The sequence below is a fragment of the Pelobates fuscus genome, chromosome 2 (assembly GCF_036172605.1).
Source record: "Pelobates fuscus isolate aPelFus1 chromosome 2, aPelFus1.pri, whole genome shotgun sequence".
NCBI classification, from domain to species: Eukaryota; Metazoa; Chordata; class Amphibia; order Anura; family Pelobatidae; genus Pelobates; species Pelobates fuscus.
Window position 1 is genome coordinate 371055273 of NC_086318.1, and position 27415 is coordinate 371082687.

General features: G+C 44.0%; 1 protein-coding gene across 2 annotated transcripts in view; it reads right to left on the reverse strand.

The window, feature by feature from the left end:
• Positions 1–27415, reverse strand: part of ABHD12 (abhydrolase domain containing 12, lysophospholipase) — a 144294-nt gene that overhangs the window by 55640 nt on the left and 61239 nt on the right. The window contains exon 1 of one of the 2 annotated variants that reach the window (XM_063443712.1): positions 26291–26543. The exons of the other annotated variant lie outside the window; for it this stretch is intronic. Within the exon in view, the coding sequence (XP_063299782.1) occupies positions 26291–26454 (164 nt within the window). The 5' untranslated portion in view covers positions 26455–26543. Of the gene's footprint in view, positions 1–26290; positions 26544–27415 lie in introns of those variants that run through there. 2 annotated transcript variants of the gene reach the window in all.

The window sequence follows — 27415 nt, forward strand, 5'->3', positions numbered from 1 at the left end:
AAACAGTTTAAAGATGACCTATAATGGTATCTGCAGACACATAATGTGCTAAAATAAATAAGTGACAAGGATAAAAAAAGAGACTCAGCACAAGATACAAGACCACTGTTCCATTTAATACTAAATCTGCCAACACACAGGCTATACCTCAAGATAATACAGAGCCTGGAAGGGCTGCAATCAACTATTCTTTTCAGAATTTCAATTAAGTAAATCCACTGATTTTTTTTTTTCTATTAAATTGAAAGAGAAAAAAAGAAGCCTGTGTATGTGCTAAAAGGCACAGGTAACAAAATCAATGCCACATACCTTCATAGCAGGACTCGACAAACCTCAGACTAGGAGTTTTCTCCGGAAGCTTAGGATTTGTGAGCTGGTCAGTTGAGCTAGTGAGGGAGGACGCAGGCACCGGTCAGCTGTGGCAGAGCAGAGGACGGGGCCAGCCGCCTGCGGTCATGCCTGGTCGGCCCTGCCATCACTCAACACCGCGTGAGAGGGAGATTACAGCAGCCCCACTGGACCCCAAAGAAAGTCCATCCACTCCAGCTCTTTCAAAATGTAGGTAGGCTGGGTGGATTTCTATTACAATACACATTTTTTAAATGATACATTTTTGAGTGTGTCCGTCTCCCTCTGATTTTTATCCAATTTTTTCCCACCCCTTGCCGGTCTCGCCATGGCTGGCCCCACCTCCATGGCTAAGACTCAATCTTGATGACTTTAGCCAAGCCAATGCTGTCCTATAGGAAAGCAATGCTAGGCTATTGCACATGCACTATTCAGCATCTCCCCATAGAGATGCATTGAATCAATGCATCTCTATGGGGAACATTCAGTGCGTGGAGATGCTAAACGTCATTGCTACACACTGTGCAGCACTGGACTAGGAATCACCTAGTGACTGTTACTAGAGGTGTGATTTGCCATCAATGTTGGCAGTGTTTAAAGGCTGTCCTTGCAGGCTTTTTAATGTTAACACCAGAAGCACTACATTGAGCTGTAGTGGTAATGGTGTCTATAGTATCCCTTTAAGAATTTTATTTTGGTCGCTGAAAATTAAGCTTTGTTAATAAAAATATCTGGCTCCTAACATTTTTAGCTGCTTCCAAATTTGTCAAGCCCAGCTTGATAGGAAGAGTCTGCGTGGACTTTTTAATGCATGTTATTTAAGTATGTACTTTAATCAGTCACCCAGGCAAACCTCTTACCGTGGGTATTGGCCTCTTCACTGCCTTCAGGACTGTGGTATTCAGGCAGACTTTATACAACCAGCATATCCATTATCAGCACTCTTTTGTAAAATGCATCATTGGATATATAAAACGTACCTAAATTCTCACCAAAAACTTCCTAAAATGTCTCCTAGCACCTTCTGGAAGGAGGATCTGAAAGAACCTAACCCAGGTACTTATACTAGTCTTTATTCTAAATTACTAAATGTACTTAGGGGATTAAACACACTAAACAACCATGGAGACAGATAAACTGCTGCTGTCCTGTGTTTCAGCAGCAAATGGGGATTTGAACAACTGACAGCCTAAATTGTTTAAACTATAGGCTTCCATCTGTACCCAAATGTAAAAATCGCTTACAAAACCTGCATTTCTCTTGTCTGCTGCCTTTGAAAGCCCTCTCCTAACCCAGGGGTTCTCAATCGAGTCCTCAAGTACCCCCTACCAGTCCAGGATTTAGGGACTTTCGACAGTCAGTTCAGAACGTGTCCAGGTCACAATAAAACGTAATGTTCTTTGATCATATATGGTTGTTGGCAGCGGCGGAAGGTGGCACGCACAAGTAGCTAGTGAAGTAACCTCCCTGAAATTAGTTTTTGCATGTTGGGATTTCTGGGTAAAGTACATGCTGCCATGTTTGATCAGGAAACGGTTTTATCCATCTAAAATAGTACACTTAAAATAACAGGGGATTGAATCTGGTACAGATCATAACTTAAAGAAGAAAAATAAAAAGTGCGAAGCGTTAAGGACTATAAGATAACTGAATAATTAGATAAAGCAGGGTTGTCCAACATTCGGTAATCCGAGGGCCGCATGCAAAGTTAGCTTTGATTCCGACCACTCCTTCACCCCTTATATCCAATCAATAGCCAAATCCTGCCACTTCTATCTCAAAAAGATAGCGCGCATCCGACCCTTTAACGTCTGATACAGCCAAGATGCGTGTCCATGCCGCTGTCGTGTCTCACCTCGACTACTGACTGACAGCAAATAGCACTTCAAGCTATTGTAGGTCCGATATTGTTACTTTTTCAATGCTGACAGTCAAGGGTTGAGTAAACAGTTAAGTGATTTAGCAAAGAGGAATTGCCAGTTTAGATATAATGGCCCAAGGCCCTAATCCAGTGATGGCTAACCTTAACACCATAAATTGTTTCTGGACTACATTTCCCATGATGCTCAGCTAGCTTTTACAGTCTCTAAAAGCTAGCTGAGCATCATGGGAAATGTAGTCCAGAAACAATTTATGGTGTCAAGGTTAGCCATCACTGCCCTTATCTAATACCTGTAAATTACTTTACTTATTAAGTCTGCTTATATAGGTGTGGCAGCCATACAAGATAAAATCTATTTAGTAAAGAGGAACTGTCACTTTGGAGATAATGGCCCAAGCCTGCAATCTAATAGCCAGCTGTAAGTGAGTAGCTATTAAGTCTGCTTATATAGGTGTGGGTGTATGTGCTGGAATGCAGTGCCAAAATTGTTTCCCTTTCTGTAAGTGGATTCACAAGCTATCGTGGGCAAGCATGCAAGGCGGGGGAGGGGGGAGCAAACTGCTTTTCTACAACAATACGCAGCAGACCTGATGAGCTGGAGGGTGCAGAAAGCCCAGTGTGGTGTGAACATAGTCAGTGGGTTTAACCCCTTAAGGACCAAGCTTCTGGAATAAAAGGGAATCATGACATGTCACACATGTCATGTGTCCTTAAGGGGTTAAAGGGACACTATAGTCACCTGAACAACTTTAGCTTAATGAAGCAGTTTTGGTGTATAGAACATGCCCCTGCAGCCTCACTGCTCAATCCTCTGCCATTTAGGAGTTAAATCCCTTTGTTTATGAACCCTAGTCACACCTCCCTGCATGTGACTTGCACAGCCTTCCATAAACACTTCCTGTAAAGAGAGCCCTATTAAGGCTTTCTTTATTGCAAGTTCTGTTTAATTAAGATTTTCTTATCCCCTGCTATGTTAATAGCTTGCCAGACCCTGCAAGAGCCTCCTGTATGTGATTAAAGTTCAATTTAGAGATTGAGATACAATTATTTAAGGTAAATTACATCTGTTTGAAAGTGAAACCAGTTTTTTATTCATGCAGGCTCTGTCAATCATAGCCAGGGGAGGTGTGGCTAGGGCTGCATAAACAGAAACAAAGTGATTTAACTCCTAAATGACAGTGAATTGAACAGTGAAATTGCAGGGGAATGATCTATACACTAAAACTGCTTTATTTAGCTAAAGTAATTTAGGTGACTATAGTGTTCCTTTAACACTAGGCACTGCCTCTCTCAGGCCTAAAGAGAGGAGGCAGGATCTACCCGAGGGGGCAGAGCCTAGTCCCGAAACCCCTGTCTTTGTACAGCACATTGGGCGGTCCACACTCACGTCATCGGCCCTGCCAGCTTGTATGTGTACGATTATTTTTTCACAACCCACAGGGCCTATGGCTTTGTTACATAAGCTGAAGTCACAATCCACAGGTGGGCCGCATAAAATCCCACTGGCCCGTGGACAGCCCTTAGATGGAGGATCCATGCATTCAGAAAGTGTACAAAAGTGCATGTTTTAATTTGAAAATCAAGCAGACGCTGACAATATTTCAGCCAGTTGTGGCTTTTGTCAAGTCTTGACTATACAAAACCTTACAGTTATCTATACAGCACATATAATCAGCTAATAATCCTGTAAACAGATAATAGTGCACAGGGATAGGCAACCTTCTGCACTCCAGATGTTGAGGACTATATCCCCCATAATGCTGGCGCTTTTACACCCATAATGCTGGCAAAGCATCATGGCAGGTGTAGTCCAAAACATCTGGAGAGCCGAAGGTTGCCTATGCCTGAAGGGGCTTACTGCAAATAAGCTTGGCACTAGATCATGCAAAGCATAATCCCAAATCACCTGATTGAATATAAAACAATCCGAACGATAACACTTATTTCTGGGTTGCACTGGTGATCTAATACACATAAACCAGTAGCTGTAAGCGGAAAAAGAAACCTATACTGCCCTGAAAAAAGTGGCACATATACGTGCTGGTCTTCTGATATGCAGTGGTCAGAAGTCCGTCTTAAGAACCCTCCATGTCCCACTAGCAACTGTATTAAACGTTCCGGCACCTTTATCCGAGTAAAACACAGCTAACTTTATACACTCTGCTCAACTAGACATTATCAGCGCGTTTCACACTTTCCTTTGTTTTTTTAAAGGGCAATTGTAATAACTTTTTCTAAACAGCAGTAATGCAAAGAGTAAACATGCCCAGTGCTGTATGCAGGCCAACTAATCGATGAGATTCTTTGACAAATATTTTCATGATCTATGATCGATAATTTGTTGCAACTCTAAAGCCTGGCATACGAGTTTGATTTTCTTTTCCCAAGGGAACTGAAAAAATAAGGTTTTAGAGGCTCACTGACAAAAACTATAGTAACATTGGGGTTATGTATAAAAAAGGGTCATATTCTGATTAGTGGTCTAAAGTACCAAGAGCGGAGCAGTCATTAAGGAAACCAGTAGGCACTAACAAAAGAGACGCCATACTCTCTCAAAGGAGACATAGGCCCAGAAAATCGATTTGTTAAATTTCCAGGTGTGAATACGGACCATGTAACATTCCAAAACCCCATTGTTTTAGACCTGTAAAATGTATAGTAACTATGATGCCAACAGGTAAAGTGCAGTTTTTGTGTAAAATATAAAAATAAAACAAAATGATATCACTAGCTTTGGACAAGTAGCTAAAAAAAAAAAAAAAAAAAAAGGAAAAACAGACAGGACATACCCAATTTTGAATACACTGTGCTGACTTTTTTGCAAATTGTGTGCTATGATGGGAGCAATTCTCATTCCTGGGCAGTCATACAGTCTCAAAAGGCAAGATAGGTCCGGCAAATATCAATATGTACAAACTGAAATGGGGTAGTATCACCTACATTTGTCCCTGTAACTGTTGTATTTGGGGGATCATCACTGTGGCGGAACCAACCTCGCCACTGAGAACTGGAGAAGCCTGGTTGCTAGCCTCCTGCCCAGTGATTATGGTCCCTGGGAGATATTGCCCTTTAAGGGACTGAATTGGGGCTTATGGACTGCTACCATAATGTACTGACCGTTTAAGAACTACTTTTGGGCAGGTGGATTGTATTATACTGTCCCTAGCTCTTTAAATACTTTGGGGACAGATTGGTACTTTTGTATATGGCACTTCGGACACAGTCGAAGTTACCGAAGTGGCCGGTATCGGACAAAGGACCACGTGGCGGCGGCCATTTTAACTTCGAACACTGCCAACCCTTAACATCAACTCCACTTCGACACTTCGACCAAAGTCGAAGTACAGGCACACTTCGAATGGGACTTAGCCGTTTTTATGCCAGGAATTGACCGACCGCACAGCCCAAATCTATGGAACTGTTTTGGGCAAGAAAATGTGCTTGCGGTCGGTCATAAAAGGACTTCCGTGTAACTTTTGATCCACTGGAGGGATTTGCCTGAATTTTGGAAGTGTTTATGTTTTTTTTTAAAGATTCTTTATTTTTCAATTTTCATATTTCGCATACAAAAAGTCGTATGTACATTTTAACAGAAAAAAGAGGTTGGTTATATGGGTAATAACAATAAGGTACGACATTGTATTGTTTGCACTGTAGTCTGGCATAGAGGTTTGTTGGCTTGCATTATACCTTTCTTTGAGGACCGTAGTATGTGGGAGGTCTTGCGTGCGACCCCACAGGTTATTTTATCAATGGTCATATGTCGTTGAGGAGATCGTGGTTTGTCTGAGGGGATAGTGGTCCGGGTTGAAAGTATGTCGGCGAAGAGAGGTGATATAGTTTATAGGTTTGTTAAGCCAGGTGGTTCGGAGGTAGTCGTTCTTTTGTTAGGGAGGGGGGGAGCAGTTGTCATAGGGGCTGCAGCCTTAGATTATTCTTTGGTTGCGGCTATATCACCAGACCCTAGCATTTGAGTCGGGTGCTGTAATCAGTAGGGTTGTTGGGCAGGTGGGGGGGTATTTGAGGGGTAAAGGGAAAGACTACATAGAAGGGGGTAGGTGTTGCTGCCCTCCTGAGTAACCCACCGGGCTCCGGATGGGTCGGGTGAGGCGGTTGTGTGGGTGTCAGACGCCATTTTCGTTGTACGTTAGTGGCTTTATTTGAGTGGTCTCTCAGATCACCATGGTAGGGTGCTGTGTCCTTCTATCCACGGGTCCCAGACTTTGTGAAATGATTTAGGGGTGTCATGTATTTGCGCTGTTAGTCTGTCCATATCTATGCTGTCCGTGATTTTTGTGTGTATTTGAGGGTGAGTGGGTATACGTTGTATGGACCATGTTTCCGCAATTGCTCTGCGTGTGGCTAGGGCCACTCTTGCTATGAGTTTGTTTTCGTTACGGGTGAAGATGTCTAAGGGTTTGGAGAGTAGTAGGGACCATGGGTCTCGGGGTACCGGTTTGTCAAGTATTTTGGTTAGGAGAGTCATGATTGTTTCCCACAGGGGGGTGAGTTTTGGGCATGTCCACCAGCAGTGGAGGAATGTGCCAGTTTCGCCACATAATTTCCAACAAAGGTTGGTGGGGCTTCGTTTCATAGCCTTTAAACGGCAGGGAGTGAGGTACCATCTGAAGAGCATTTTGTATGCCTGCTCCTGATGGGTGACGCAGATTGAAATGGATTTAATGGATGCCCAGATGTCAGCCCAGTCTGTGGGGTCCTCGGGGGGTCCGAGATCTTTTTCCCATGCCGTGATGTATGGGAGGGCTATCTGAGTGTGATGTGTGGTTAGTGTCATGTAAATAGTTGATATTTGGCTCTTTCTGGATGGTGAGTGAAGGGTGTCTCTTTCAAACCCGGTCAGGGACGAGGTGGCTGCCATGCGAACCGTATCCGTTGCTGCGAAGCTTCGGAGTTGGAGGTAGCGGAAGTAGTCAAATGTGGTTAAGGTTTCAGGATTGGGGATTTCGGTGTATTGCAGGAGCTTGCCGTTGGGATAGAGGTGTCCTAACCTAATTATGTCGCGATCTTCGAAGTGGGCATAGTGTTGTGGTGTGTGGCCAGGTAGGAACATTTTGTTGCGGAGGATTGGGGTAAGGGGCGATAGGCCTGTGGACAAGTCAAATTTATCGCTGAGTCGGTCCCAGAGGTCCAGGGAGTGGGTGATTGTCGGGGAGGTGGGGGGTGGCAGTGGTCTATATTGCCTTTGGAGCCACATGTATTGGGAGGGGTGGTCTCGGCCAAAGATGAGATGTTCCAGGTCTACCCATCGTTTGTGTGCGGGGGGAAGGTGCCAGTGCTGGATTTGTGTCAGGTGGGCTGCATGTAGGTAGTGTGTGAGATTGGGGAGGCCTAGACCTCCGGAGAGTTTGGGTACATACAGTGTGGCTCTACGGACACGGGGTTTTTTCCCCATTCCAAATGAATCGGTCTATGGCAGTTAGTAGTCGTTTGAGGTCAGTTTTATTACAGGGGATGGGTAGTGCTTGGAAGGCGTAGAGGAATTTGGGTTGGAGGTTCATTTTGACGGAAGCTATTCTTCCTAGCCAGGATATGTTCATCGGTTTCCAACGTTCCAGGTTTAGGAATGCTTTCTGGAAAAGTGGGGGGTAATTGGCTGTGTAGAGGGCGGTGGTGTCGCTAGTGATTTGGACTCCTAGGTAAGTGATTGCCGTCGGGCAGATACGGAAGGGGAGATCCAGTTTCAGGGAGCGGATAACGGGTTCAGTGAGGTTGAGCGGCATGAGGTCTGATTTAGTGGCATTGAGTTGGTATCCCGATATCTTTGAGTATTCTTGCAGGGTTGTTATGAGGGCGGTCAGGGTCGGGATGGGGTTGGTCAGGGTAAGGAGGATGTCATCTGCGTATGCTGCGATGGTGAATGTGTCTTCTCTGATCTTGAGCCCCTCAACGTGTGGGTTGTTACGTATGGTCTCTAGCAAGGGTTCGAGGGATATGGCGAATAATAGGGGGGACAGGGGGCAGCCTTGACGGGTTCCGTTCCGGGAGGGGTAATATTGGGGATTAGTAGCTGTGCGGTCGGAGTGTGGTACATTGCTTGGAGAAAGTGGGTAAGTTCTTGTGGGAATTTGAATTTGCGGAGAACTGCGAAAAGATAGTCAAATGCCTTCTCGGCGTCTAGGGAGAGTAGGGAGGCGTTTATGGTTGGCGTACCAAATTAGGTCTATGGCCCTTCTGGTGTTGTCTTGTGCTTGTCTGTGAGGGATGAAGCCTACTTGGTCTGGATTGATGAGTCTTGGTAAGAGGGGATTAATTCTTGTTGTCATTACTTTGGTCAGGAGTTTTAAGTCTATGTTTAGGAGTGAAATGGGGCGATAGTGACCTGGGTCCTCGTGGGATTTCTCGGGTTTAGGCAGGAGGGTGATGTTGGCTTGTGTCATGTCGGGGGGTAATGGGTTGCCTTTGAGCATTTCATTAAAGACTTTGCATAGTCGTGGGGTGAGTATGTCTCCGAATGATTTGTAATAGATAGCTGTTAAGCCATCTGGGCCGGGGCTTTTATTGGGTTTCAGGGTTTGTATTGCTGCTTGTAGTTCCTCTGGGGATATGTCTGCTGAGATTAGCGTTCTGGCTGTATCGGTGAGGGAGGGGAGGGAAAGTTTCTTGAGGAAGTCATCTGTTAAGGATCGGATAAAGTCAGATTGGGGGTCTGGGGTGTGGTTGTAAAGGGACGTAAAGTATTGCTGGAAGGTTTTCCCAATTGTGTGTGGGTCGGTACTCATTGTGCCATCCGGTGTGCGGATCTTAGAGACTCGTTTTGTGTCTGTTAGGTTTTTGAGGCGTTTTGCTAGCATCGAGTCTGCCTTGTTGCCCTTCTCATAGTACTTTTGTTTGGTCCATGTGAGTGCTTTGGCTGTGGTTGAGAGGGAGAGGCGTTTGAGTAGAGCCCTAGCTGTTGTGAGCTGGTCAAGGTGAGAGGGGGTCGGGTGTTGTTTGTGGAGGGTTTCTAGGCGGCTTATTTCAGAAATGGCGTCCATTAGTTGTCTGTTGTGTTGTTTTTTGCGTGCTGTGGCTATAGCAATCAGTTTGCCTCTGATAACTGGTTTGTGGGCCGCCCATAGGGTGATTGGGGAGGACACGGAAGGGTCGTTCAGGGTGAAATATTCCTTGATGTCTTCCGCTAGGGACATGGTTATGAGCTTATCTTGTAGGAGTTGTGAGTTGAGTTTCCATGTCCAGGGACGTGTCATGTTGGGGATTGAGAGGGTAAGGGAGATGTCGGCATGGTCCGACCAGGTTATGTGGCCAATGGAGGTGTGTGTGATCCTCGATGTTATGTTTGGGGAGATGAGGAAGTAATCGATGCGGGAGTAAGTGTTGTGGGGGTGGGAGTAGAACGTATAATCTAGAGTTGAGGGGTGTTGGGCTCTCCAGATGTCCAGGAGGTTATGTGTGTGTAGGAAGTGGGAGAAGGGAGCGCGTTGTGTGATGGTCGTGGGTCGCTCTGGGTTTTGGTGGTGCGGTCAATAGACGGATGGTGTGTGGCGTTGCAGTCGCCACCTACAATGGTGAATGTGGCTTTGAGCGTTGTTAGATGGGCTGAGAATGCTTGCCAGAATTGTAGTCCTAGCACAAATTGTAGACTGTGCACCCCAATAACCCTTACTAAATCTGTCATTTAATACTGTTGGCTTTTACGGCAATAAAATACACCCATTTGTGTGCCGTGATTGTAACGGATCGCCTGGCACCCCGACTGGGTACCTCCGTTAATGGATGCTCCTAGCGCTTCCTGAGGACTCCAAGCACTCTGGCAGACACCACAATCACCGAACCGATTCAGCATATGAATCTTCTCAAGCATAGGAATACTGTAGACCGTTGAATAGGAACCATACGAATAGGCGTACACTCCTAGCAGTCAACTGGAACAGCATGCAATAAATCCTTCCCCCAATAATGAGACGACACTTCACTTTGAGGGTAAAACAGGAACTCTCGACTGGCTCATCCAGCCTGGCTTTTATTTCCATCTCACACATACAGGCCACACCCAGGGGGAGGCATAAAATAACCAATCCGAGATATGTTACCACCCACACATCCCCTCCCCTTAGCCTGAGAGATAATCTACTTATTATACAGTTTAAAACATAACTTTTACACAATATCTATAACTTCAAAACCATACATCACATTCACATACAAATCACATATTCAGACTCAGCATACTTTAAACATAAACACTTCCAAAATTCAGGCAAATCCCTCCAGTGGATCAAAAGTTACACGGAAGTCCTTTTATGACCGACCGCAAGCACATTTTCTTGCCCAAAACAGTTCCATAGATTTAGGCTGTGCGGTCGGTCAATTCCTGGCATAAAAACGGCTAAGTCCCATTCGAAGTGTGCCTGTACTTCGACTTTGGTCGAAGTGTCGAAGTGGAGTTGATGTTAAGGGTTGGCAGTGTTCGAAGTTAAAATGGCCGCCGCCACGTGGTCCTTTGTCCGATACCGGCCACTTCGGTAACTTCGACTGTGTCCGAAGTGCCATATACAAAAGTACCAATCTGTCCCCAAAGTATTTAAAGAGCTAGGGACAGTATAATACAATCCACCTGCCCAAAAGTAGTTCTTAAACGGTCAGTACATTATGGTAGCAGTCCATAAGCCCCAATTCAGTCCATTAAAGGGCAAAATCTCCCAGGGACCATAATCACTGGGCAGGAGGCTAGCGACCAGGCTTCTCCAGTTCTCAGTGGCGAGGTTAGTTCCGCCACATTTCTCCCCTTTACCAACTAGACTAACAGGGTATAGAATTCTGGCATCTGCTTGGTTTCATTTCTTTCTCTTCAGAAGGATATTGATACCTTAGAGAGAGTTCAAAGAAGGGCTACTAAACTGGTTCATGGATTGCAGGATAAAACTTACCAGAAAAGGTTAAAGGATCTTAACATGTATAGCATGGATGAAAGACGAGACAGGGGGGATATTATAGAAACATTTAAATACATAAAGGGAATCAACACAGTAGAGGAGGAGACTATATTTAAAAGAAGAAAAACCACAACAAGAGGACATAGTCTTAAATTAGAGGGACAAAGGTTTAAAAATAATATCAGGAAGTATTACTTTACTGAGAGGGTAGTGGATGCATGGAATAGCCTTCCAGCAGAAGTGGTAGAGGTTAACACAGTAAAGGAGTTTAAGCATGCGTGGGATAGGCATAAGGCTATCCTAACTATAAGATAAGGCCAGGGACTAATGAAAGTATTTAGAAAACTGGGCAGACTAGATGGGCCGAATGGTTCTTATCTGCCGTCACATTCTATGTTTCTATGTATCTGACCTCCTGCCGGTCAGTGCCCTGGTTAGTCCAGCAACCCACCCACAAAACAGAAACAGCAGTACAGCCTACCCACAATAACTGGTTACTACACCTGGGTAGAGTAGAAATTGGTCCATGTCCAGGTGCCTCACCATGGCTGTGTGGGGGACTGGTAGGCTGCCTTGGTGGGTTGCTAAGTGGGCAGAGACCAGCGGTACTCTGCCCGGATGCCAGCACTACCACGGGAGTAGTCGGGTTGAAGCCTGGTTGCTGGAGACCAACTGTCTCCCCTTTAGATACACTGCTCTGCTGGTGGAGACCGACTGTCTCCCCTTTGGCTAAACAGCCCTGTTGTGGGGGGGCAGGACCGACCCATCCCTACCCCCTGTGCTCTGCTGAAGTTGCCTCTTTTGTGGATAGGGGCGCTGTACGGGTACTAGCGTTGCCCTCACTTTGTAATCCAAATGAACTGTGTCTCCAAGCTGCTTTACCTCACACTAGGACCCCATCCCACTGCTGCCACCAATGTAACAAATCGCCTGGCACCCCGACTGGGTACCTCCGTTAATGGATGCTCCTAGCGCTTCCTGAGGACTGCGTTGTTAGATGGGCTGAGAATGCTTGCCAGAATGTTGAGTCTGGGGTCGTAGGGGCGTATAAGGAGGTGATGGAATAGGTTGAGGGGCCTATTTTACCCGTGAGCGTGAGGTATCTACCTTGTTTATCTGGGAAAGCTTGGATGTCGGTCAGGGGGCAAGATGCTTTGAGTATGATAGCCACCCCTTTGGTTTTGGCTTCTGGAGAATTGGCGAGAAAGCTGTGGTTGTAGTGTTTGTTTTTGAGTGGGAAGTGTTTGTGAGGAGTGAAGTGAGTTTCTTGAATTAGGAGAATGTCTGCTTTCTGGCTGTGGGCCCATCGTAGCAGGGCGTGGCGTTTTTTGGGGTTGTTGAGGCCCTTTGCGTTGATGGAGATACAATGTAAGTTGAGTGGCATGGTCTGGGGTGACCTGGTCAGGTGTTGCAGTGTATCTGGAGGGTGTAGGGCGGTACAAGGGGGAGGTATCAGGGCCCGAGTGGTCTCAGGAGGGCAGCAGGAGGATTGACAGGAAGGGTAAGGTGTATGGGGGGGGGGGGGGTAAAAGTGCTGGACTTACTTCAATTGCCAGCAAAGGTGGACTGTGGTACCGAGGGTCTCTCTGGTTGGTGTGGTCGGAGACCGGCGGTACGAATCAGATTGTGTGGGGGGGAAATGGTAGTCTGTCTGGGAGTGGGCGGCAAACACTTTACAAGTTCGTGCGGGCATTCTTGTCTTAGTATGGAACCGGGGAGAATGAAACCTGGGAGGTAATCTTTGAAACTATGTACAGCAGTGTTTGTGTTTTGCCGCGTCTCGGTGCGGCAGTAAGTCGCATGGGGTGGTTGGTGGTTGGATCTTTCGGTGAGGGTGCTGTGGTCCGGTGTAAGGGTTGTGTTACTTTAGGCCCAGTCTCTTTGTAATTATAAGGGGCTGTTTTGTTTCCTGAGAGTGTCTGGGATCTATGTAGTTGTCGGGGTACACCATTTCTGTCAGGCTCAAGGCTGTCGCGGCCCGCCGCCCCCCCGTCCCGTAGGAGGGGGGAGGGGGACGGCCGCCAGGGCCCAGGCCATCTGTATTCCATCGTCTGCCCGATCCCGCCCTCCGGTCAGGTCAGGTGCTATGTGACTCCCAAGAGCCGTCACCTTTTCTGTCACGGGGCCGTCGCGGCCCACCGCATCCCCGCCCTGTGGGAGGGGGGGGGGGGGAGGCCGCCAGAGCCCCACTATGTTCCACCAAGCCCACCTCCCCTTGCTGTCCCAACGGCATAGGCCGAGTCGTGTGTAGCCTTCGTGGTGCACTTCTCCTCCCGGTCTGAAGCCGTCGCTGTCCGCCGTCCCCCCCGGAGGACCACCAGGGCCCCAGGTCATCCCATTCTTTTCCCCATCCCCGCCCCACGCAGTAGAAAAGAAAGACAAAAATTGTCCCCATTGTGTTCTTACGTTAGTCCCAAAGTCCTTAGAGCTCTCAAAGTTCGATCTCTGCCAGCTGGATCTTGGGGTGTGAGCTGGGGTGCTCCACGGCTGAGTGGGGTCTTTTTCGTCTGCGGTTGGGGATGCTGTGCTGCGTCCTGTGGCTCGTAGAATGGCGTTGTTGGGGTCTTCCAGGGCTGTGGGTCGAGGCTGGCGAGGCCGGTGTGGCTCAGTGCTGACGGCGTGGGTAGCTGTGGTGGGTCGTTGTGCTCACTGGGGGAGGGCACCGAGGATGTTGAGTGTGTCCCGGAGGCCGGGGAGCAGGTGCAAGTACTGGGTGCTCTTTGTCGGGTTTTGGAGTTCACGGTTAGGTCTTTAGTTTCGGCTTTGCGGTGTCGATAGTCTTTGTTCTGTGTATCCGGGATTGGTCAGCAGGGTGGGTTCGATGCGAGGGTGCCGTGAGCGAAGCCGAGACGCGGCTGTGGTATTGGACGTAGGTTTGGGCTGGAGACTGCCTAGGGCGCTGTCTCCTGTCGCGCTCCCGTTGTGGCTGTTGGTCCCATGGTCGGTGTTGGGCAACCGGTTGTTGTGAGGCTGCGTTCATATCTTGGGCTAGTTCGTGGAGGCCTAGTTGTGTGGCGAATTCTTGGGCTTCCGATGGTCTGTATAGCGTGTATGTGTGGTTGTCATGTCGCACCATGAGCTTGAAGGGGTGGCCCCATGAGTAGCGAATTCTCCTTGCTTGGAGGACTTGGGTCAGGGGTTTCAGCTCTCTGCGTTTGCGAAGGGTCGTGGGTGCTAGGTCTTGGTATAATTGTACCGTGTGACCTTCTATCTGCAGTGGGGTCTCTCTGGTAGCCCGCATGATTGCCTCCTTGATATGGAAGTAATGGCAGCGGACTATGATATCTCGGGGTTGTGAGGAGCCCGCTGTGGGCGGACGGAGGGCTCTGTGCGCCCTGTCGAGGAGGAGGTCTGATGATGAGGCATCAGGCAGCAAGCTGCTGAAGGCTTCAAGGAGCATGGCGTTGAGGGCTTCTGGTGCTATGGATTCGGGCAGACCCCTTATGCGAATGTTGTTTCGTCTGGATCGGTTATTAAGGTCTTCTTGTAAGTCCTCCAGGTAGGCTATTTGCTCTTGCATTTCTTTGAATTTGGCCTCATGGTTGGAGGTAATGGCGGTAACGTCGGCCATTTTGGTTTCTAGTGAGTGTGTGTGCGCACTTTGTTAGAGCAGTCAGGCCTTCATTGATTGGGGATAGATGTTTGGTGAGTTCATCTGCCACTAGGGACTTCATGTCTGTGAGTAGTTCCTTTAAGTCTTGTCTGGTAAGGGGTGACGTCTCCTTTTTGTGGCTAGTGATACTTGTGTCGGAGTCTGAATCCGAGGCCTGCATGCTGTGTGCGCATGGCGCCTCTCTGTCTGACCTGGCTTTGAAGATCGGCGCCACGGCCGTTCCGGATTTGGATTTTCGTCCGCCGCCCATTTCAGTGTGCTCCGGTGAGGGTCGGGTTTACGGTGTACGGTTCGTGGCTGGATTGCCGGTGTTATTGCCCTTAATGTGAGCGGTTTGCCGCCTCGGAGCTCTCCTAGAACGCGGCCATCTTCTTCGGCGGTTAGGCTCCGCCCCCGAAGTGTTTATGTTTAAAGTATGCCGAGTCTGAATATGTGATTTGTATGTGAATGTGATGTATGGTTTTGAAGTTATAGATAGTGTAAAAGTTATGTTTTAAACTGTATAATAAGTAGATTATCTCTCAGGCTAAGGGGAGGGGATGTGTGGGTGGTAACATATCTCGGATTGGTTATTTTATGCCTCCCCCTGGGTGTGGCCTGTATGTGTGAGATGGAAATAAAAGCCAGGCTGGATGAGCCAGTCGAGAGTTCCTGTTTTACCCTCAAAGTGAAGTGTCGTCTCATTATTGGGGGAAGGATTTATTGCATGCTGTTCCAGTTGACTGCTAGGAGTGTACGCCTATTCGTATGGTTCCTATTCAACGGTCTACAGTATTCCTATGCTTGAGAAGATTCATATGCTGAATCGGTTCGGTGATTGTGGTGTCTGCCAGAGTGCTTGGAGTCCTCAGGAAGCGCTAGGAGCATCCATTAACGGAGGTACCCAGTCGGGGTGCCAGGCGATCCGTTACAATCACGGCACACAAATGGGTGTATTTTATTGCCGTAAAAGCCAACAGTATTAAATGACAGATTTAGTAAGGGTTATTGGGGTGCACAGTCTACAATTTGAATGTGTGTATGGGTGAAGTGGGCACCAAATGACATGTGTCACACAAGGTTAAAAAATAAAAATTAAAGAGAGAGTGTGTGTGTGTGTATATATATATATATATATATATATATATACACACATATACACATATACACATATACACACATATACACATATACACATATACACACACACACACACTATAGGTTTCATCTAATTAATTACTCAAGACTTCAAGCACAAAAATAAACAAATTTAATACTGCAGGGATGTACAAACTGGAGGATTTAATTAATTTTTTTTTTTTTTTTTTTTTTAAGGGGAGGATGACAAATTACACACAAATAACAAATAAGGGAGAGCTTAAAACTTCTCTAGAAGAATGGTCATCTCCTCTTCCCCCTTTTCCTTCCTTCCTCTAGAACACAGCATTTGGGGAGTCTCAGGGGCCTGGATGAACCCAGAGAGAGGTTTCTTGCATCAACGCTTCTCCCAGTTTTTTTACTTAGCCTTAGCTTGCATACAGTTGACAGGGTATGGGTATATTGATGCCTACTTTTAGGGACTCAAACATAAAAGCAAATGTATATATTTACATTATTTTCATCTCTTTTAACTACACAGTACTTCATACATGCCACAGCACAATTCAATTGTATGTTAGATTTACTGCAATAAAGAATACATTTGTTATGAGTCAAGCAGCATATACAGATTTTTTTTTGTGCTTACATGTCTACAATTAACAGGAGCTGATAGCAAAGCATGTGGTAAAGTTGTCCTCACAGCAGGCTAAGGACATTACAAGAACGAGATAAGGCTATTGTAACAAAGCACTGCATCCTAAGGTTATAAACAAATCGCAGTGCCCTCATTACAACGTTCTCCTTCAGATCATTTTATAACCAAGAGCGAGGCCTGTGGTGATGCGAAGCCTGGGTCGATAGTAAGTGCAGGTCTGGGTACAAATAGCAATACATATGTCATGCCACAGCACGACTTGTCTTTTGACAAACAACTTCGAAAACTGACAAATACACCCCCTCCCACACATGATCAAGAGCTAGACAGATTGCCCTCCTGAGTATATTGGTGTTTATTTTTTCAGAGCAAACATAGGGCAGAGGAAGCATTCACTTGGGATAATAATCAGATGTACGAGGAATTATGTTTGCAAATACCGCCTGCAAAAATATTGGAAGCACTGTCTGCTTTTGACAAAAACAATTTCCCTGTTTAGAGACTTGTAGCAATATTGAATGTGACCCATTAGTTATGAGGGGGACCTTCGCTTCTAATGTAGGTTTTAATGACACAAAATAAAAATCAACCATCTGGACTGATGAAAAGCTATCCTAAACATGCATTTTGATTCAGCAATGCAATACCCAAATTTCAGTGGGTCCCCAGTGATTTGAACAGGGATATCATATGCAACAAGACTCCAACAATTGCTCTCAAATTATTCCCTGCAGTGCTGCTGGCTTGCTTTTTGTAATGGATATCCATTTCACAACGGGAAGAGGATACTGAAGGTATTTTGCAGATTTTACTTTATTATAGACTACATTACAATGGGAGAATGGGTCACTAAACTAAGAATGTGCAACCAACCTAATGTTAACCTTACGGTCTCCATTCTGTTCAACTTGCTCTGATGCAAATAACAGTTTTATTACAATACCATTGGAAAGATCATTAAGAAATGCCCTTATAAGACACTAAGCATGAACATATTCTAGTATGCCATGTAACACTTTTATTTGACAAATATCTTCCACAAATGCTAGTCACTGGGAGCCCCTCTGGACTTGATATGTAGGACTATTAATCCCATTAATTTATTCCATCCTTTGATACAAATCTGAATCAATAGGGTCTGATAAAGACACTTCCGTAAAACTGTCGGGAAGAGGTGGATTGAACCCTGCAATGTAAACAATGACACTGGAGTTTCTAAAATAAAATACTTAAGAGAACCAGACACTTATCCCCATTAAGAGGAAATGGCTTGGGTGAGTTCAAGGGTCCTTTAAATAAAAGCTGTAACTGGTCTTTAATTAATTTGCAAAGACCCCCGATGGGGACTGCTTCACTGGCAGTGTGGTGGCAGAAGGCGGGTTATGCCTGAACCTGTGCCTCATTACTACAGCTGCCAGTAGCCGTTGTCAGCGTCATACACACAGACCGCTATCGAAGATAGCATGAGACCCTCCACAGCCAGAAACTTTTTGCCCTCAGCCGTGACAAGAGGGACTGTGCCTTTTGTCAAGCATAAGAAAAATACTATGAAAGTAGTCTCTACTTTGTCTTAGTATATCTATTGACTCGGTAGTAACTTCAGTGATATTCCAACACGGTCAATGTATTTCCTAAAGATTTCATCTTCATGAAACACTCATTTAGGATATGGGGTTAAGGTGACTAACAATTTAAATAGACACTATAGTCACCCAGACCACTTCAGCTCAATGAAGTAGTCTGGGTGCCAGTTCCTCAGGTTTTAACCTTTCAGATGTAAACATAGTAGTTTAAAAGAAACAGCTATGTTTATATTGCAGGGTTAATCCAACCTCTAGTGGCGGTCTTCCTGACAGCCGCTAGAGGCGCTTCTGCGACGCTGGATGCAAAATTCACATCCAGCATGCAGAACGTCCATAGGAAAGCATTGAGAAATGCTTTCCTATGGACTGTTAGAATACGCGTGCGGCTCTTGCAGCGCATGCGAATTGCACTCCACTTGGGAGCCGACGTAGGTGGGGAGGAGAGGTCACCAGGGCAGAGGGAGCCAGACACTGGATTAAGGCAAGCTGCTGAACGGGTTTTAATGGAGGGGTGCCCTGAAGTTGAGGGTCCCCCAAGGATGACAGTGTCAGGAAAACAAGTTTGTTTTCCTGACACTATAGTGATCCTTTAAGAAAAACAAGCATGAAAGTTGTATTTGTTGTGAAAGTTGTATTTTATATTCAAAAGGTAATAGAAGTAATCTTTAAATGAGCAACAATTGCGAATTTACACAATCTGTATGTGCTGCACACGTTGCTTACAGCTACTGACAAAATGTGAGGCCTGGTCTTCTATCCACTAATGAAATGCATGCTTTATGAGCATTCATTCATGTAGGGTATAGATTAGGGTTACGGGGGTTGATAACAAAAAGTTGAGTGATATTAAATTTGGGAAGCATGAGGTGCGTCAAACACTGAATATTCAAAATTATATTCATTCCCCGACCAAAGCAATATAACCGGTTATTCGTGCAAATACAACCACATGGTTTTCACTTTTAAAAGAAAAAGAGCTCTCTCTGTAAGGAACAAAGCAGAATTAAACAAATATGACAAAATACTGACTGACCAGCAGGTATTAATTCCCACTGCTTACCAACAATTCCATATCAGTGGTAATATATTAAACATATTCAAATATCTACATTCCATTTTTTATTCAACTTCAGTTGTGCTCTCCATCATGAAAATCACATGACCCACTATACTGATTGCACTGCAGTAAAAAGTGTTCTATTGAAATGGGTCCTGCCTGCAGCCAGCAATCCACATTGTTGGGTAGGACAATTCCTAATCTATAACAAGGGTTATATAATAAGCCTGTACCTGTCATGGTATTCACAACCTATGCTCTTTTCAAAGAGCATAAAATTCTACCTATACATTGTGCTAACAGAATTACGAGCAAATGTACACACAGGGGTGGTGGGAGGATCCTGTCAATCAATAATACTGTCTACACTCCTGTGTCAAAGTACTGAGTGATTGGGAGAGCAGAAAAAAAAATAAAAACATGCGGTCCCTCCAGCCCACACAAAGCAACTAACAACACCTGAATTGTTGTTGCCAACTACCTAGTCAACGGTTCTAGAGCTGGGCTAGGAACTAGAAGAACACATCACTCCATTAAGACACCATTGCAGGAAGCGTGTCAGTGTCAAGGAGGAGATGTGCACGGTTTCATTAAGTCTTCATAAGCAATGCAAATGAAAGGAGAGCCAGGGTGGAAGTATGGTGGGTGTCATAAAAGCGTAACATCCACACTGCCGATGACACGGCAACACTAGACAGTACGACAGGTGGGTTAAAATTGCATTTTTTTTGCACTTAATAGATCGACATCACTGTGATAAACAAATTAACCTTTTTACAAATTCATCTTAAATTAATGTTAGAGGGCATTTTTGGATTGGCCAGAATCTTAATTTTCCTACAAAAATCGATACAGCTGATCATGTTTGGTGGAAGCACATTTCTTTTTTTTGGTATATTTAATATCTGATTTGATTAGCCTTTGTAAATCAGACTAAATAAACCACAATATATTTCACAATTTTATACGTTAAAAAATTTAGTAAAGCACTGTTAGCAACAATTTGGTTTTATTTTGGGCAAAGTTAGAAAGCACTACTCAACTTACAGAAAAAAAAAATTACAAAAAATTATAGGAAGGCAGCCTGTGTATGAATACCTGACATGGAATGACACCAATACCAAGAAAAACAAAAAAATCAAACTCGTGTGTCTAAAATGTACCCAACTGTAATTACTATTTTCCACCTAGACTGACAGTCTATAATTTGAGATGCTGGGTTCCAGTATTATTGCACCTGGCAGGTGATCATTTCCAAATGTTTTCTGTGAGATGCATGCTGATTAAAATAATTTGTTTTTGCATTAGTATGAGGTTACTTTCAAAAGGCCACACTTGTTACACAACATTTATGACTCTTAATGGAATACTCCAAGCAACATAACCACTATAGCATAATCTTACATATTTCCATCTGAAGATCTTGTCCACAGCTACTTAAAAACACACAGCCCATACCATTTACCAGGATGCCCTTTGCCTTGATACAAGTTTATGTGAAGAAATACCTTCCATTATTCTTCATAGTCACTTGTCTGAAGTGACTTCATAGTCATTTGCAACTTCATTGGGATTATATGCAAAGTAGGGAGGCTGTCAGATGCTTCGGACACATTTATATCATATAGGAGCAAATCTGGTGCTTCAAAAACAGCAGTCAACTCTATAACCATTAGAACCCTGTTGAGGTGGTTAGGATAACCTGAGAGTTATATTACTTAGTTCTGAGTGAAATAATTTTGAGTGACTTGACTAAAATAGGAGCTTCTTCAAACCATCACCAATGGCATGCCCCCCTCCCCCCCCCCTTCCCTGCTGCCCAAGACCTACCCTCAACCATCCTGTGGGGCATCCCTCTGCCTTTAGACAAAAAGGATCAGGTTGCAGGAAAAAACTGGCCTGTGGGAAAGGCTTTCTTTTCCTCCTTTTATTTTTGTTGGAAAGGGAGGCATGCCAGTAAGAGCTCTTCTAATAAAAACACTTGTCGGAGTAACCCTTTAATTTGATATGTAGATTAGCATCATGATTTATGTCTGTGAACACATAATGGCTTCAAAAAGGAGAATGAATAAAAAGAAAAAGTCTGCTCCAGTTTGCAACATCTCATCTATGGGGTTCTGAAAATAATGTTAATACCTTTCAATAGCATAATAGAGGAAAAAAAATGATAATAAATAGCAACATTGAAAGGAAATTGCACATTGCAATGCCGCACAGTGGGTAAACGCTACACACCTGTCAAATGCATAACCTCAGTCATCCAAGCTAGGTTAGTTTATGTAGCGCTCATCATGTGGATGTGTGTCGAATTTCAAATTCGTTTGTGAACAACATTTGATGATTTCAACAGTGCAATTATTTTCTGCTTGTTCAGCAGAGTGCTTTCCATCAAGCCCTTTTGCAGGTGCTATCGCTGTTATTTTTTCATCCTTGCATAGCAAACATGGTTTCATTTTCACACAAGAAAACTATAAAATCTGTCAATAGACAGAACACAGTTATTATGCATCTTAAAGAAACACTATAGTGTTAGGAATACAAATTCTAATGCTAAAGTGCCTTGTTAGGAGTTTAGGTTCCCAGCCCCCACCTTGTGCAAAAGGGGGCTAGTTTACTTACCTATTCTCCCTCGCAGTGCCAGTCTCCACACTGCCATCCCGCCCTTATGGCCGAGATCATCAAAACTGAAGATTTTAACCAATCGGAAAGCATTGGGAAGCTAGTGTGCATGAGCATCATACATTTTTTAAAGGAAGCGCCTCTAGGGGCAGTTAGAGTAACACCCACTGAAAGCATTTAAAGCTTGCAATATAAACATTGCCTTTCCTGCAAAACAGCAATGTTTTACGTTGCATGGTTAAACCGACAGGTACATGACACCCAGACTAATGAATACCTTTAGACAAAAGTGACGGTTTTAACTAATGAGTAACACTGAAATAAAACCAAACCCGAATACAGTGCAGCATCAGTGCAGCATACTCACCTTCTACTGCAAAGAAAGTCCTGAAGAGCTACGGTCTCTGCAATGATCAGATCCCCAACAGAGAACTTGCACAAAGCACAACAGAAAGTGAATTATGCATACAATGAAATTGCCGTTTTAAACAAAAGGCTATGTCGTCTACCTGCGAATAAGCCTGTTCAGCTGAGTTACTGTTACTGCTGCTGGAACCATGCCAAACTTTACAATTACAGTCTCTGTTTGTTCTTCTATCTTTGATGCAAATACTGGTACCATTTTCATTTGCAGTTATTTCTATTCTGAAGTGTGTCATGGAAGGGACCAGAAAAATCCCAGTCGATTTTTTTCTTTTTTTAAATGAAACTAAAAAAAAAAAAAAAAAAAAAAGTAGTGCACATGTATCTTACACGATCTGCCTGTTATATCAAGTGGACAGTCCATATTATCAAATTCTTTAGCGCACAGTGTTATATCTTGCACTACAGAGTATGATATTGCAAGGTGTCACCAACACTACAGCATAAGATCTGTCAGATTTAAAGAGACACTCCCCTACACAAATACAAAAGAATAAATGGCAATGTTTAGTAGATGTACCCCCAACGAAAACACAAATGCATTTAATTATGCATTTTTTGCAGTGTTGGTATATCTAAACTGCATAACTTATCAAACACTTGAAACAGATTTCGATTTCCCTCCCCCTGCTGTTCACCTGTCGGCAGGGAGAGGTAAATGGGATAGTGGAAATGCTGGATTAAGTCCCCGGTGTAAGTTGGATTCTGGCTGTCTCTGCATGCTGCAATACCAGAGACAGCTTGTAGGATCCACTTGCTCTCCAGCGGCTGATTCTTTCTAAACATATGCAAGGAAGGTTTTGGGGAGGATAGGTACACTAAAAAAAAAAAAATTCCCCAAATTCCCATTTGATGGAGCCCTGGAATTATAAAGCCCTAATGTATACGTTTAAAAAAAAAAAAAGGTTTAAAAAGAGCTTTATACAGAAGAGATACACAAATGTACAGAGCATTTAATACAAATCTATTAGTATTTGTAGCATTTATACCGTATGCAACATTGTTGGATATTAGAATCTCCATAACAATGTGTGCTCTTAGCACAGCATACAGTATAAGGAGCTCTCTTGCCTTCTGTCATTCTGTTATTTATAGCTACAGCAATTTACACAAACTGCTGCTATAAGCCTTTTCATCAATGGAACTCCTTGGGACTGCTGACCTATCTATCCCCTGGGAGGACTCAGATTGGTTGAGATCTCTGATCCCCATGGATGCTGCAGCAGGCAAGAGAAGTTCAGAGATCTCAGTCTAATGGTTTGTTTGAAGGAAGGGGGGGGGGGGGGCTCCTGCATGGAGTGCTCCTACAAGAATGATCACATATATTGACAAAATGTCATACTGGTAATGTATACACATGTACAGACACCAAACATTTTATTCACTAAAGTGAGAATTCAGAGTGAATTTCAACTTTAAAGAGAGAAAGAAAGAAAGAAAGAAAAAAAAACGAAAAAAGAAAAAAAAAAACAACAACAGTGTATTCAATGTAAACTTAACACCCACCTCCTGGCGGTCCTCCGCAAACCCATGCAGAGCAAATCTTGTCAATGAAGTTGGCAAGAGATAGAGATATAATATATATATATATATATATACACATACACACATACACACACACACACACACATCACATAATTCACGATATACAATATACCATTAGTAAACCCATTCTTGTTCTAAATAAGTAACATAATTAATTCATAGCGATGAGATTTTATGTATTTTATAAATCACACTGTCTTTGTTGCCAGTGTTGGAATGGAGTGATTGACACCTGAGAAAAAAAAACAAAAAAAACTGTCAGCACAAAGTATAGATAAAATCTTATGCTCATTGGATTGAGCACATATAGTTTGGGGCATGACAGATGTCATTAAATGGCAAAATATCTATACTAGAAAATTCAACCAAGTCCGCTATTTTGGCTGGTTTTCTCTTATTTTAAACTCACTTTAGTAAATAATGCAGTAAGTGTGCTGCAGTTAGGTCACTCTTTTCATCAGACCCTTAGAATTATTAATTACGCAGTCAGTAAATCAGAGATAAGGTAAGGGAAATTAATGATTAAACTATTGACAGCTCAAAATGATAAAGAAATTAAAAATTATCTTTGTATCAGAAACTAGCAGTGCCACTCAATAAATAGTACCCATGACCTGCAATTTAGATTTCTCAAAATGACAAACCAATCTTAAACATGTATACAAATATATGTATATTTACACATATTTTAGGCATTTGCACCACTGATCAAAAGGTTATTCACAATGGCATTGTTGGATAAGGCGGCATTAAAAACTAAATAAACATATCGGGAGATGGCTTCCACACAGCCTAATTTTTAGACAGATTTTATGCTAGTTCAACGATTGGTACTGCTGGTAACAAACAAATAAAATGATTTGGTTTTGAGCTAAATGAAATCTGTCTCAGCAAGATAAACACAAGATAAAGCCATTAATAAGCAGAGGACTAGTCTGCAAATTGGCTCCATAAAGTAATTTTATCTGTTAAACTGTCCAAGACTGGGTCAAGGTGAAAGTTTATGGATTCCACATAAGCCAAAATTTGGGGAACCCCAATGGCAGAATTCTGTATTTCAAGGTACTACCTACATACTGCAGTAAACTCTATAGAAACCGAAAGAACTGATGAAAACTACACAATTAAAAGTAAACTTACAGTTCAGGCGTTTGGCAGAAATTCTTGCCAAAAACGGAAATGCATAGTGTCAGTATTCTTTTTATCGGAAATCCTAATCAGCAGGCTCAGTCCATTACCCTTTCCTAAAGTACACTGCTGAGGCAGCTTGAGTGACAAAACAGTTTTTTGTGAGACCACTTCCAAAAAGGGTTAAATGTAATACTTGAGAAATGAGGATGTATAGTACACTAAACCAAAAATAAGCACAAGCAAAATGTGTTACCCAGTTTCCTCATGAAAAATCCCTAGTTCCATACAACAGGAAAGTATTCACAAGTCACATCTGAAAGTCGTACACCAAAATGTATGATGCCCAGTAGGGCTTGCATTAGGATTATCATCTTGTGTTGTAAATTCAGTTTATTAAGCTACTTCCAGTTGAAAGATTCAGGAGCAATTGCATTAATTGCATAATAAGCACAACCGTCCAATTCATCTGTGTCACAGGACATTTTATCAATTTCACGAGGTCGCATTTTATTTCCTCTAAAACCTCTAAATCCTCAAACTCCGGCCCCCCAGATGTTGCTTAACTACAACTCCCATGATTCTTTGAATTACATATAGCCAAAGAATCATGGGAGTTCTAGTTCAGCAGCATCTGGGGGGCCGGAGTTTGAGGACCCCTGCTCTAAAACATATTACGTAGTAACTATACGAGTATTACAGACTGCTTAACAGTTAGAACTTTCACTTCCACAAAATATAAAATATATGCAAAACCAGCAATTATCTTTTACATAGACACTAGTTACCATCAGGATTCTACTCCTATTGTCAGTAAATAATCTTTTACTGCAGTTACGTAGCACTTGAAATAAAATCTCATCATCAATTTATAGTCAGTTAATTTCAGCTATAAAAAGTAGTATTCATGGTAAAATGAACATATAAAACCCCAGATTTTAGGAGGGGGGCGCGGAGAGGAGGATTACATTTCCATTGATGTCCAATGAACATCATGGGAAATTAGTTTCCAGACACTTGGAATGCCAAGGTTAGGAAATGCAACAAAAAGTATTAGCGTAGTACACATTTACTCTGAAGGGGGGTAATACGAAAGACACCCTTGTCTGCAGAATTAGAATAGAAAAATATTAATACACACACACACACACGATTCCACAGAGCAGGATATTTGTAAATATGAGCTAAATTTATAATATGGATTTGCCATTTAGACCATCCCTATATTCTACATGTTGCTGTAGCTCCCGACATTCTATATGCCCATCTCTGTATTCCAAACGCATTTCTTATTGCATCCTCACCTCTACATTCCAAATTCTATCACTCCATTCTATATCCCTTGTTGCACTGTTACCATTCACCCCAATAGCCTGCATCTCCCACAAATAATCCATAACAAAGAATAAGAAATACAGCGAGCTATGTTCGGTAGGTGTGCGGTCACCTGCCCCGGTACCTACCTGCTAAGTCGCTTCATGCCCTTGGTGTCGCAGTCCTGGTTAGAATGGCCCTGGGTCCCCTTGCTCCCCCCGATCCTGAGGCGCTTCAGGCGGCAGTCCCGGTCCAGCGGAGCCGCACCAAAGCCGTCATGTTCCCGGGGCCCAGGCTCGGCTCGCTTTCTCATCCCTGGACAGGCGGGGAGCGGGCTTGCAGAGCTGGGATGTGCTGGGCTGTTCGGGAGCCTAGTGCCGCTTCCCTAGCTTAGCTACCCGGGCCCCGCCTCCTCCGCCGTGTCTCCGGCCAGGCAGCCAATCCCAGACCGCTGGGAGGGAGTTACACCCGGAACTGCAGCCGAATGCAGAGCCCAGCTAGGAGTACCAAACATTACGACTGGCACAGTATTATTACCGAGTACAGAGCCTAGCTAGGAGTACCAGACATTAGCAGTCACTCCAGCTCTATGTCTGTCACAGTATTATTACAGAGTACAGAGCCTAGCTAGGAGTACCAGACATTAGCAGTCACTCCAGCTCTACGACTGGCACAGTATTATTACCGAGTACAGAGCCCAGCTAGGAGTACCAGACATTAGCAGTCACTCCAGCTCTATGTCTGTCACAGTATTATTACCGAGTACAGAGCCTAGCTAGGAGTACCAGACATTAGCAGTCACTCCAGCTCTATGTCTGTCACAGTATTATTACCGAGTACAGAGCCCAGCTAGGAGTACCAGACATTAGCAGTCACTCCAGCTCTATGTCTGGCACAGTATTATTACAGAGTACAGAGCCCAGCTAGGAGTACCAGACATTAGCAATCACTCCAGCTCTATGTCTGTCACAGTATTATTACCGAGTACAGAGCCTAGCTAGGAGTACCAGACATTAGCAGTCACTCCAGCTCTATGTCTGTCACAGTATTATTACCGAGTACAGAGCCTAGCTAGGAGTACCAGACATTAGCAGTCACTCAAGCTCTATGTCGGTCACAGTATTATTACCGAGTACAGAGCCTAGCTAGGAGTACCAGACATTAGCAGTCACTCCAGCTCTATGTCTGTCACAGTATTATTACCGAGTACAGAGCCTAGCTGGGAGTACCAGACATTAGCAGTCACTCCAGCTCTATGTCTGTCACAGTATTAT